The sequence below is a fragment of the Canis aureus genome, chromosome 24, assembly GCF_053574225.1.
Source record: "Canis aureus isolate CA01 chromosome 24, VMU_Caureus_v.1.0, whole genome shotgun sequence".
NCBI lineage: Eukaryota > Metazoa > Chordata > Mammalia > Carnivora > Canidae > Canis > Canis aureus.
The window spans coordinates 8439372-8452335 of NC_135634.1; the positions used below are offsets into that span (position 1 = coordinate 8439372).

Sequence of the window (12964 nt, forward strand, 5' to 3'; positions counted from 1 at the left end):
TTCCAAATTCATTCTATGAGGCCAGTGTTACCCTGATACCAACCAGATAAAAACATCACAAAAAAAGAATACTACAGGTCAGTATATCTCATGAGCATAGATGCAAAAAATCCTGAACAAAATACTAACTAACTGAATCCAACAATATATTAAAAAAATCATACATCACAATGAAGTGTGAGTATTTCTGGGATAGAAAGAAGGGTGGTTCAATATTCACAAAATAACATGATAAATCAGATCAATAAAAGAAAGGGTAAAAATCACACCATCGGGGGTGCCTGGGGTCTCAGTTGGTTAAGTGTCTACCTTTGGCTCCTGTCATGATTCCAGGGTCCTGATATTGAGCCCCACAGTGGGCTCCCTATTCAGAAGAAGTCTACTTCCCTCTCCCCTCACTCTCTCTCTCTCAAATTAATAAAAATCTTTAAAAATAATCATATCTCAACAGATGCAGAAAAATCATGTGACAAAGTACAAGATCCATTCATGATAAAAATCTTCTGCAAAGTAGGTCTAGAGGAACATACCTCAGATAAAGGCCTTATATGAAAAACCCGCAGCCAACATTATACTGGTGATGAAAAATTGAGAGCTTTCCTCCCAAGATCAGGTACAAGACAAGGATATCTACTTCCACTGCTTTTATTCAAAATAGTACTAGAAGTCCTAGCCACAGCAATCAGACAACATACAAAAATAATAGGCATCCAAATGGATAAGGAAGAAGCAAAACTTTCACTATCTGATAAAATGATACTACACATAGAAAACTCTAATGACTCCACCAAAAACCTACAGAACTGATAAATGTAGTCAGTAAAGTCAATAGGAACAAAAATCAACGTATAGAAATCTGTTGCATTCCTATATACTAATAATAAAGCAGTAGAAAGTGAAATTAAGGAAACAATCCCATTTAAAACTGCATCAAAAGCAATAAAATATCTAAGAATAAACTTAAAGAGGTAAAAGACCTATACTCTAAAAACTAAAAACACTGATGAATTCAAGAGGACACAAAGAAATGGAAAGACATTCCATGCTTGTGAGTTGGAAGAACAAATATTGTTAAGATGTTTATACCATCCAAAGCATCTACAGATTTTTTTTAAAAAGATTTATTTATTTATTTTTGATAGAGAGAGAGAAGGAGAGAGAGAGAGAGAGGCAGAGACACAACACGGGAGGAGGGAGAAGCAGGCTCCATGCCGGGAGCCCGACGCGGGACTCGATCCCGGGACTCCAGGATCGTGCCCTGGGTCAAAGGCAGGCGCTAAACCGCTGAGCCACCCAGGGATCCCTGCATCTACAGATTTAAAGCAATTCCTTTCAAAATACCAACAGCATTTTTCACAAAACTAAAACAAACAATCCTAAAATTTGTATGAGTCAGAAAAGACCTCAACTAGCCAAAGATATCTTGAAAAAGAAAAAAAAGCAAACCAGGAGGTATTCCAATTCTGGACTTCAAGTTATATTACAAAATGGCAGTAATACCACCATTTGCTTCAACATGGATGGAAATGGAGAGTATTATGCTGAGTAAAGTACATCAATCAGAGAAGGACAAACATTATATGGTTTCATTCATTTGGGGAATACAAAAATTAGTGAAAGGGGATATAGGGGAAAGGAGAGAAAATGAGTGGGAAATATCAGTGAGGGTGACAGAACATGAGAGACTCCTAACTCTGGGAAATGAACAAGGGGTGGTGGAAAGGGAGGTGGGCAGGGGGTTGGGGTGACTGGGTGATGGGCACTGATGGGGCACTTGACGAGATGAGCCCCGGGTGTTATGCTATATGTTGGCAAATTGAACTCCAATAAAAAAAAATTTTTTAAAAACCTAAAAAACCAAAATGGCAGTAATTAAAACAGTATGGTCTGGCCTAAAAATAAACAGAGATCAATGGAACATAAAACTCAGCAATAAACCCACATTTACATGACTGATGTTTGACAAAGGAGAAATGAATATCCATTGGAGAAAAAGATAGTTTCTTCAACAAATCGAGTTGGAAATACTGGACAGCTACATTGCAAAAGAAGGAAGCTAGACCACTTTCTTTCACCAAACACAAAAACTCAAAATGGATTAAAGACTTAAATGTGAGACCTGAAACCACATAAATCCCTGAAGAGAGTACAGTTAGTAATTTCTCTAACATTGGTCATGACAACATTTTTCTAGATGTCTCAACGTAAGGGAAACAAAAGTAAAAATAAACTACTGAGATTACATCAAAATTAAAAGCTTCTCCACAGCAAAGAAAAGAACCAACAAAACTAAAAGACAACCTAGAAAAGGGAAGAAGATAATGGCAAACGACATATCTGATAAAGAGTTAGTACCCAAAATATATAAAGAACTGATACAACTCTACACCAAAAACTCCTCAAATAATCAAATTAAATAATGGACAGGAGACATTAACAGACATTTCTCCAAAGAAGAGAAATGGATAGTCAAATGAACATGAAAAGATGCTCAACATCACACATCATCAGGGAAATGCAAGTCAAAATTATAATGAGGTATCATCTCACACCTGTCAGAATGGCTAAAATCAACAACATAAGAAACCACAAGTGTTGACGAGGATATGGAGAAAGGGAAAACCTCTCGCACTGTTAGCGGGAATGCAAACTGGTGCGGCCACTCTGGAAAACATTACGGAGTTTCCTCAGAGAATTAAAAATAGAACTACCCTTCAAGCCAGTAATTGCACTACTGGGTACTTTACCCAAAGAACAGAAAAACACCAATTCAAAGGGATCACGCACCTCTATTTCAATATTATTTATATACACTAGCCAAACTAAGGAAAAAGCCTAAGTGTCCATCAATAGATGGATAAAGAAGAGCTGATATATATATATATATATATATATATATATATAATTATTCTGTCACAAAAAAGAATGAAATCTTGTCATTTGCAACAACATGGATAAAGCCAGAGAATATAATGCTACATGAAATCAGTCAGAAAGACAACCATATGATCTCACTCATGTGTGGAATTTAAGAAAACAAATGAGCAAAGGAAAAAAGAGAGAGAGAGAGAGAGAGACAAACCAAGACACAAACTCAAATACAGGGAACAAACTGATGGTTACCAAAGGGAGGTGAGTGAGGGGGTGGGTGAAATAAGTGATGGGGATTAAAGAAAAAATAAATAAAATGTGCCAAGAAGTTGAAAAGTAGGAGATCATACAACATAACAACATAAATGTTTCATAAAAAAAGAGAAACTAGATACTATCATTGGGTAAACATTCAAACATTCCAAACAATGGTAAGGACTAAAAAAGTTATTGATGAAAGTATTCACATCTAAAATATATTTTAGATAGCTATAAAAAATCAAAACATCTATTATTTAGCTAACAGTAAATTTTGCATTAAAGTTCTTCTGACTATGGGAAAATTACTTAAGTTTTTAATACTTTAAAAAAGATTCAGAATGTATATAAAACTACTACAAATCAACAAGTAAAACAAGCCAATTTTTAAAAAGATGGATTTAAATTTAAACACGCACTACACAAAAAATATCAATATGCACATAAAAAGATGCTCAATCTCATTAGTCATCAGGAGAATGCAAGGTAAAACCACAACAAAACAGCAAAACCTATGAGAATGACTGTAATCAAAAAGATTTATGATACAAAATGTTGACAAGAATGCTGAAGAACTGGAACTCTCCAACATTTCTAGTACAAGTGGAAAACAGTATAGCTAATATGGAGAACTTAAGTCATTTCTTATAAAATTAAACATGTATCTACCCTATGACCAGCAATTTTACTCTTAAGTAGTTACAAAGAGAAATAAAAGCATAAATCCATAGAAACACTTATAACAATATTCACAATAATCTTAATTGCCCCAAATCAAAAACCCGTATACCCATCAAACAAAAAAGTGGATAAACAAATTATTGTGTATTCATACAACAGAATACCACTCAATAATAAAAAAGAATAAAGTAATAATAATTACTGGAGTCCCAAAGACACCAGCAACTAGACTTCTAAACTCTTGATAGGATACTCCTCAGTGGGGAATCTGACTAGTTGAAGAAAAGTATTTAAGCTAAAGGTTTTCAAACAAACAACCTACCCTGATGACCCTAAAGTGAAGTTCAGAGTCAACAATCTCATCTATACATTCAGGGCTTTCTAAACAGCTCTTTATTTAGTCCCCCCACTCTTAACTATGAGCAGAGAGCTATGGATTGTCAAGCATTTGAGGAAAGCCTCTAACATGGAAAATACAGACAAAAACAAGTAAAAGGTAAGAAAACTAAGTTAGCTAAAATAAACATTTAGTAGGGAAAAAAAACTCTCCAAGATACTAACACTCATTTTCTCAGAGACTAGTGCATCAATTAACACAGGAATAGAATGTTAAGTAAAAGGAACATCCAGGGGAAAAGAGGAGAAGGAAGAGAAAGCAGAAACACACAGAGAGAAGGAAAGGAGAGGGAGGGAAGGCAAAAGAGGGAAGAACAGATCCTCTAAAGATCCATGGTATACAGCAGAAGCTCAAAGAGCATGCAGTTCAAATTCAGATGTGAGTGGGCAGACAGAAGGTTCCAGGCAGGATATCTTACCCCGCAAAAGGATGAAAATGAGAAATACCTGTTTAAACCTGACTGGTAGAAACTTAACAAAACCTGAAAAGCATTACTATGACAATCTATTGTTAAAAATATTATGAAAGAATAGAACTTAATTATTTTATCCAAAGAAACCCGGAAGTATTAAGATTTAAGAAGCAATCATAAGCAAAGACTGCTAAAAAAATCATTTAAGGGATCCCTGGGTGGCGCAGCGGTTTGGCGCCTGCCTTTGGCCCAGGGCACGATCCTGGAGACCCGGGATCAAATCCCATGTCAGGCTCCCGGTGCATGGAGCCTGCTTCTCCCTCTGCCTGTGTCTCTGCCTCTCTCTCTTTCTCTTTGTGACTATCATAAATAAATAAAAATTTTTTTAAAAATTCTAGATCTATTTTAAAAAATAAAATAAAAAATAAATAAAAAATAAAAATTTACAAGTTGGTAAAGTTTTATAAAGAGCAAATAACTAATAACAACATAAAAGAAGGGAAGAGAACATGCAGAGTTAAAACTTTCAAGGTTCCTTGATTGCTCAGAAAGAAGCTAGAATTCTGATTAATTTTATAGATTTCATTAATCAATTTTGCAGTTAAAGTGCGAAAGAGAATATTAACTTCCAAACCCACAGGGGAAAAAGGAAAAATGAGAAGAAAATTAATCAATTACGCAGAAAAGAGGGAATGGCAGGAGGGGGGGTAGGGAGCAAGAAGCATGGAAAATAAAAAACATAAGATAGTAGGAATAAGTTCCACTCTATCAAATTCAAATGATACCATTTCAATAAAATTTTTAAAACACATAACAATATCATATATAATTTATGGACAAAGACACGTGATGTAGAAAGAAAAACAAATTTGGATGCAGACCAAATTTAGTGGAGTGGCTACCCTGTGCAGAAATAAGAATACTTTATGAGAGGCATTTCAACTACATCTACGATTTATTTTTTTTAATCTCTTAAGCAATTATAGCAAAATGCTAACATTTCTGAAGAAGACATAGTGGCTATTATAGTCATCTGTATTTTCCGAATGATTTCCTAATTAAAAAAATTAATAGAGGAGCAATATTCAGATACAGAATATCCTTATTTCTACAAATATAAAAAATTCTGAAATGCCTTATAACTTAAACAGATTTCAGAAAAGTTACTTCCTATTTAACATAGTTAGTTTACAAATTAATGACTCTTACCTAAGTTCTCAAAACATGAAAGAATAGTAAAGAATATCAAAGTCAAGACCCGTTCAAATCCAAATGCCTGAAATATCTTCAGAGATGTTCTAAAACTAAAAAACTATTATGATTTCTGGTAAGCTTTTTATAGGTGCTTCTAGACTAAAAGGCATAGGAGTAAAAATTCTAGCTTCACAAAGTAACTTCCAATGATGAATTGAAAGATGACTTTATCCACCACAATAACCAAAAAAGGGGATTTTTTCCCCATATACATAAAACTGATTTTTTTCATCAAAGAACATCTATTTGTTATTATGGGTATATAATACCTGTTAAGTCCTTTGCTAAATCAGGATGGTTCATGAGACAATGACTAGCAAACTTCACGCATTCCAGACGGATTGGTACATGGATGTCATTAAACCTGATAAAATATAAAGGCACAGAATGATCTTTAAAATTAGAGAAACAGGGTAGGTGTTTAACCTACACTCAATTTATATTTCTCTAGTTAAAAGAAAAAAAAAAAACAATTTATGTAGAATTCAAAGTGAAGCTAGATTATTTCAACAAACTTCTGATATTTATTTATGAATGCTTTAGAATGTCTATTAAATTAGAGGACAACCTCCTGCAAGAACTATGTACTTTTAAGGAGCATGTAAAAACAATACACATTTGGCTTAAGCACAAAAATTAGAATGACAAGATTTTTCCTATAAATATTATTTCAAATATATCTACTTATACAAGCATATGTGTGTACATAGGTGATACATTATATAAATCCCAAGCTGTGCCTGAAAAGAAAACCTTTCCTCAAAGTATTGTTTCTTAAATGTAGGGCATTCACAAAAGTATGCTTTAATCTTGCACTAAATCCCTTATTATTTTACATGAATCTAAAACTGATGCAAATTAAGTCCTATGCAGTTAACTATCAGATTACATTTCCACTAATACCAAAGCCAATTTTTACATGAAGAAGTAAATACCTTAGTATATACCTCTAAAATACTAAAATTCTTTGAAAGATAGGTCATTTAAGTATCTTTTAATCTTCTATTCCTCCTCCATCTTTTTTTCCTTATAATTTATTTAGTAAAGCAATTGTTCTGTGTTTGTGTATGTAGTGCTTTTCCAGTTTAGATTTTGCTAATCTGTATTATCCTGATTTCAATTAATAGGATCCCTTCTCTCCTAAATCTTACAAATTGATAGTCAGTTCTAGACACTTAATCATATCCAGATTCACTGTTTTAGCAAGACTATTTCATAGATGGAAACCTGTTCCTCCATCATTAAAGCACATGACGTATAATATAGTTATCTCTAAACCATTGATGTTGAAAGCCCATATATATATTAGTTCATCCAGGACTACAAAACAGTGATTTTTTAAAAAAATCTTATTAAGTAACAAGAACATCAAAGTGAAGTGAGAGTTTTCCACTCAATATTTTCATGTCTAATTCTGCAATATCAAAAGGCTTCCGAAATCTTCTATCACCCAATACTATAACAAAATTAGTACTATAAATGAGGGGGAAAAAAAAGAGGTCTTCAAAGTGAGCACCAAATTATTCACAGAATTAGGGGAAAAAATGCTCTATGAGGTATACTCAAAAAAGAAGTTGTGACATCTAGGCTATTATCTCATATAAAGTTTCCAGAGTGCTTTGAATCTAAGTATTCAAATACTTTGAATCTAAGTATTCCCTATGTACTTTTCCATTTTTCAACTAAACATGAACCATTTAACCATTATAAATAAATTTAAATAAGACCTCTTTAAAAATATTCTAAAGCTCCTTAAATTTGATAATAATCTGAATTTCAGTTTTAGGTTAATTTTAAAAGGAAAGGAAAAATTACTATGTACTAGAAATGTGACATAAATGTTAACCTACAAATTGGGTCTAGGTAATCCCATTCCTGATTAAAGGTATAGTTTTTACTTAGACATTTACTATATTTTTGTTTTATCAAAGGAAAGTAGACTTTAAATTGAGAGTATATTAAACATATCAAGTATTCTGTTCTACTACCCAAGAACTTTCCATTGTATTTAAATGAAAAAAATCTAGAAGTCAAACTCAAAATCACAAGGGGCTAAAATCTGTTTATTTGTTTAATGTACCTCGCCAAATATTATTGAGCTACGTAAGAGATAAGAAATCAGATTAAGAATTTAACAATTAGCATTTATAAAAGCTTATACTCCACTTAACAAATTAGAAAAATAAGACCAAAAGAGACTGAATTGAAATAAACATTGACATTTCTAGTATTAAGATGGAAAAAGGTTATAACATACAAATATTTCAATATAAAAAGAAGAGTTAATAAGAGTTTTTAAAATCCTATTTATGTATGACTAACTGCATTATTTGTTTTGAGAAAAATTTAAGCAGAGGAAAAAAATTCCTTATTTTCTGGGTCAAGGTAGGTTTCAGCAAGGGCACTTTAAGTGGTTTTAATATATTCAAAGTCAGGGATACCTTTAGAGATGCAATGAAAGGAACTATTCTCATAGAAAAGAGAAATATACAAACACTCAAACAACACTTGCAAACAAATTCAGGTTTGTGGACATTAAAAGCATATAAAGAATCCAGGTTATCACTTCCTTTAAAAGAGAAACATACAAAAGAGATTAGGAGGAAGAACATATGTATCATTTATTTTATTCATTCTGTGGATACCCCTGTCCTTACAACATCTCACAATGATTTATTTTCAGTTGGGACGAATTACTGCTATGTAATAACACATTTTAATTTCATGATTATACTTTGAGATAGCTTTTTAAACATATCATTTTTCAAAAATTACTAAGAGCAAAATAAGATTAGAAAAAGGGAAATTCTAAATACGGTCAATCAGTACCAACACTCAAAAATTTCAAAATATAAAACATTTCATTTTTATAATTTCAGGAAATTATAGGTGGCATTTTTAAATAATATAAACATTTATTACTTTTAAACAGGACACCAAAATCATATACCTGCCCAAGTAACATTGCCAAAGTGGTTTGTTTTGAGAAGCCAATTCTGAATCCTTTGCTCCAAACATTTTTGCCAGTAGTTTAACAACTTGTAGGCGTTCCTCATTATCATTGCTCTAAAACAAAACCAAATAGCTTTAAAACCATCAGGTAGATATATTCGTAATAATTTCCCCATGATTTTCCTCATCTCCCAATTCCACAGAAAAATTTTCATGAACTCGAGATGAAAAAGTATGCATAAAAATGTTCAATATACTATGCAAAAAATAAATGCTCCCTTAAGTGTGCTAATCATCTCATTAAGCAGTACTTCAGACATGATAATACATCCCAAAGTTCAATTAAACTTTAGAGGCCCCTCTTACAATTGAAGCTTATTTTCATTCACAGTCAAATTCAAAAACTAACTACATCAAACCTATGCAGACCCTTGAAAAACTGTGGTTTTTAAAGATAGACATGAAGAGGTCAGGCCTACAGTAAAGAGAAAATTCTGTATTTTTGTACTGTTTATATAATATAGAAATAAATATGTGATGTTGCCCAAAAGGAGAATCCACTCACCTACACATACCAGATTCATAATGGAGTTCAACATGATGAAACCTTGCACACATAAAAACTAATTTCTGTTTTATTTACTCTATTCTGGGTAGCATGGAGACAAGTCAATTTTATTACTGATTTTGGTACCTTCAACAGATGACACAATGGTTAAATGATTGAGCCAGCCACAATACTACACCTGACCATAAAATGTGACCGTATCAAAAAAACACTAATACTCAAATGACACTGTACACTTTTAATTTTTAAATTTTAAGCCAATGCCTCAGCCTAGCATTAAGAGCTCCCATAATATGACCTAACTCAAAAAAAAAAAAAAAAAATATGACCTAACTCATCTCTATCATAATTTCTCTTTTCTCACACTATTCCTCTAAATAATACTTTTCAACCTGGAGGTACATCAGAATGACCTCTAAATGTGCGTGCGCGCGCACACACACACGCACACACACACAGAGGAATATTACTCAGCCATCAAAAAGAATGAAATTTTGCCATTTGTAATAATGTGAATGGTGCTAGAGTGTGTAATACTAAGTGAAATAAGTCAGATAAAGGCAAATACTATATGATTTCACTCATAAATGGAATTTAGGAAATAAAACAGATGAACATTTGGGAAGAGGGAAACAACCATAAGAAACTCTTAATGATAAGAACAAGCTGAGGGTTAATGGAGGGATAGGCTAGACAGGTGGTGAGTATTAAAGAGGGCACCTGTTAGGATGAGTGCTGGGTATTATATGCAGGTGATGAATCACTAAATTCTACTCCTGAAATCAGTATTACACTATTACGTTAACTAGAATTTAAATAAAAATTTGGAGAAAAAATAAATAACAATTAAAAAAAAAAAAAACACCCCAAACCTGACAACCTGGACTCTGCTGCCAAAAATTCTGATCGAAACAACTCCTCTGGTTTAATGCCTGGACATCTGTTTGTTTACTCCGGCTCCGTAGGTAAAGATTCTAATATACAGCCAGGTATGATTTAAACTTACTTCATGTCACTTCCCAACTAAAATTATTTGTGTTCCATAAATTCACCCAGCACCTTTCTACCTCTATATGCTTCTATAGCTGTTTCCTTTGTTTCACTGTATGCTGTTTATCTTTGAGGACACTTACAATATCTGGTCTCTTATTAAATCTGAATTATTTTCCTCTTCTATACTAGATGTTAAATTTGCTGGAAACAGAAATGATGATTCCTTATTTTTATATTTCTTATGGTATTCAATATTTGTATTAAAGAGTATCAGACCAACAAAAAAAATAAAAGTATGACTGCCTTCTGCCTCATCAAAATTGCTAACTACATGGGAAAACATGGGGCAGGCAGGCCAGTGAATCAAGTGACTCATTTGAGAAATACACCAAAAATACGCCTCAGAATAAAAGGAGAGTAAGCATTTGCTAGTTTTGTTGGGTATCCACACTACAAATATGGATGGTTTATTTTCTTGTTTTGAAAGGGAGAAATCAAAATTTTTACAAATAAGAAATACAACACAGAAATCATTTAAGAATTTCTCTGGGTAGTACATCAAGTTGCATCAAAGATTATTAATTATAACCAGCTTTATTTAATCTTCCTGTAATAATCTGAAAGAGCAAAGAATATTCCCCACCCAAATCTACAAATGAAACTTAATCTTATGGTATAATTTAATGTCAAAGCAATAGGAACACACTACCAAAACATTCCAGAGAACCATGTAAAAAAGCAATGGAGCTTTCAACACAGGCATAAGATAATATGCACATAGGGAAAATACTTCACAATATGTGGATAATATAGACCCTAAACTATTTTTATGACTTAATCAAGGAGTCTTGGGAACCATTATAAACTGTACCTTGAAAAGAAGCTTGATGTACCACTAGACCTCAGAAGTTAGTCACAATCTACAATTTAATTATCTGAAGGAAATTAATTATCTGGAAATTATCTGAAGGAAAATATCAACATTAATTAAGTAGCTACTATCAGTTAGGCACCATACCTGGTACTGCAGACAAATAAGTAAGGTACAAACATGTAAATAATTAAAAATAATACATCACCACATCCGTAACATTCAGCTAAAACTACCAGAAAAATTAAAGAGTCACATATAATGCTCTTTGCTAATCTGGCTGACAGAACCATAACGCTTTTAGAATAGTTACCTTTAGTTTAAATTCAAGTTGGGGTAAAACTGAGAGCAGCAAATGACTATCAATATTATAGAGCTCCAAAATTAAGTCAAAGACATGTTCTGACAAATCGCTGATAGATGTTTTCCCAAGCATCAGAACCTGATTAAAAAACTTTTGAGAAAGAAAACTTATCATTAATAGAAACACCATAGATAAAATAAATTTTCTAAAATCTTATCATTCAATTAAATTATTATTTTATACACCGTTAAACTAAGGTTATCAAAACATTTTCTAACAGTAGGTGGAAAACAACTACAGGCTAATTCACCCTGTACATGAAATTGATCTTATCCATAATAATAGATAATTTGTACCTATATTATCGATTAGCTTATCAATCAACACTCTGCCTACCAAATACACTTTTTTTCCATTATGGTACTTACTATATTTTATCCTGTAATACAGTTATACTTGTGTACATACCTTAATTTCATGACACCAAAGGTTAAATTCTCATTCAGGCTGAAAATAAAATGGCTTTGTTTCCATTCACAAATTTTCTCCTGTTTAAAAACAGTAAATCTAACCTTTCCTTAACAAGACCACAATAATCCTTTCCAATCTGGCCTCCCTGCCATGTGATGTAAAGAGGATGCCATCCTCTTTACCAGTCTGGAGAAACCACATTTGAAAATTTTAAAAATTAAAAAAAAAATTCCCTGGGCTAACTTCTTACAAATTCCATAAATAACAGTTATTTAACACTTCTAAAAAGGCAAGGACCAAGTCAGTCTTCTCCACTGTATAGTAAGAGTCTAGCATAGTTTCTGACATAGCATAGGTGCCCAAAATATATATGCAACTGATACTATAAGTAAAACAATCTATGCTCTCCATAACGGTTTATAACCTAACAGAAGACGCAGAGAGTTGATTAAAGTATTTCTTCCAAAAAGCATTAGTCTTTTATTTACAAATGGGGTACCGATTTTCACACTACAAATTTAATTCTTTTATAATAATTGCCTCCTAATGAAAGCAGTATGGGTAACTTAAAAGTCAGCAAGAAATTCTACCTTAGGTTTAAATGGTCAACTTTATTTAAAAATTGTTTTCACATTAAAAAACACATTCGCTACAATCACTCCAAGCATTATTAACTCCAACTTACAGATGCAAAAGCTGAGGCTAGCAAGATTAAGCAATTTAAAACTTGTGATTAAAACATTCTTAGGGGGCACCAGGTGGCTGAGGTGGTTAAGGGTCTGACTCCTCTGATTTTGGCTCAGGCCATGATCTCAGGCTCATGAGATGGAGCCCCACACTGTGGAGCCTGCCTAAGATTCTCTCCCCGCCCCTCCCCACCTGCTTGCTTGCACGTGCGCACACTCTTTGTCTCTTTCTCAAAAAAAAAAAAG

General features: G+C 32.9%; 1 protein-coding gene across 11 annotated transcripts in view; it reads right to left on the reverse strand.

Annotated features, from left to right (window-relative positions):
• Window positions 1-12964, reverse strand: part of PDS5B (PDS5 cohesin associated factor B) — a 180745-nt gene that overhangs the window by 89845 nt on the left and 77936 nt on the right. For all 11 annotated transcript variants that reach the window (XR_013362794.1, XR_013362795.1, XR_013362796.1 and 8 more), the window contains exons 8-10: window positions 11571-11711; window positions 8824-8939; window positions 6143-6237 (exon numbers count right to left, since the gene is read on the reverse strand). Coding sequence is in view for 8 of the 11 variants with exons in the window: in XM_077868148.1 (XP_077724274.1) it covers window positions 6143-6237; window positions 8824-8939; window positions 11571-11711 (352 nt within the window). In the remaining 3 variants the exon portion in view is untranslated. The remainder of the gene's footprint in view (window positions 1-6142; window positions 6238-8823; window positions 8940-11570; window positions 11712-12964) is intronic.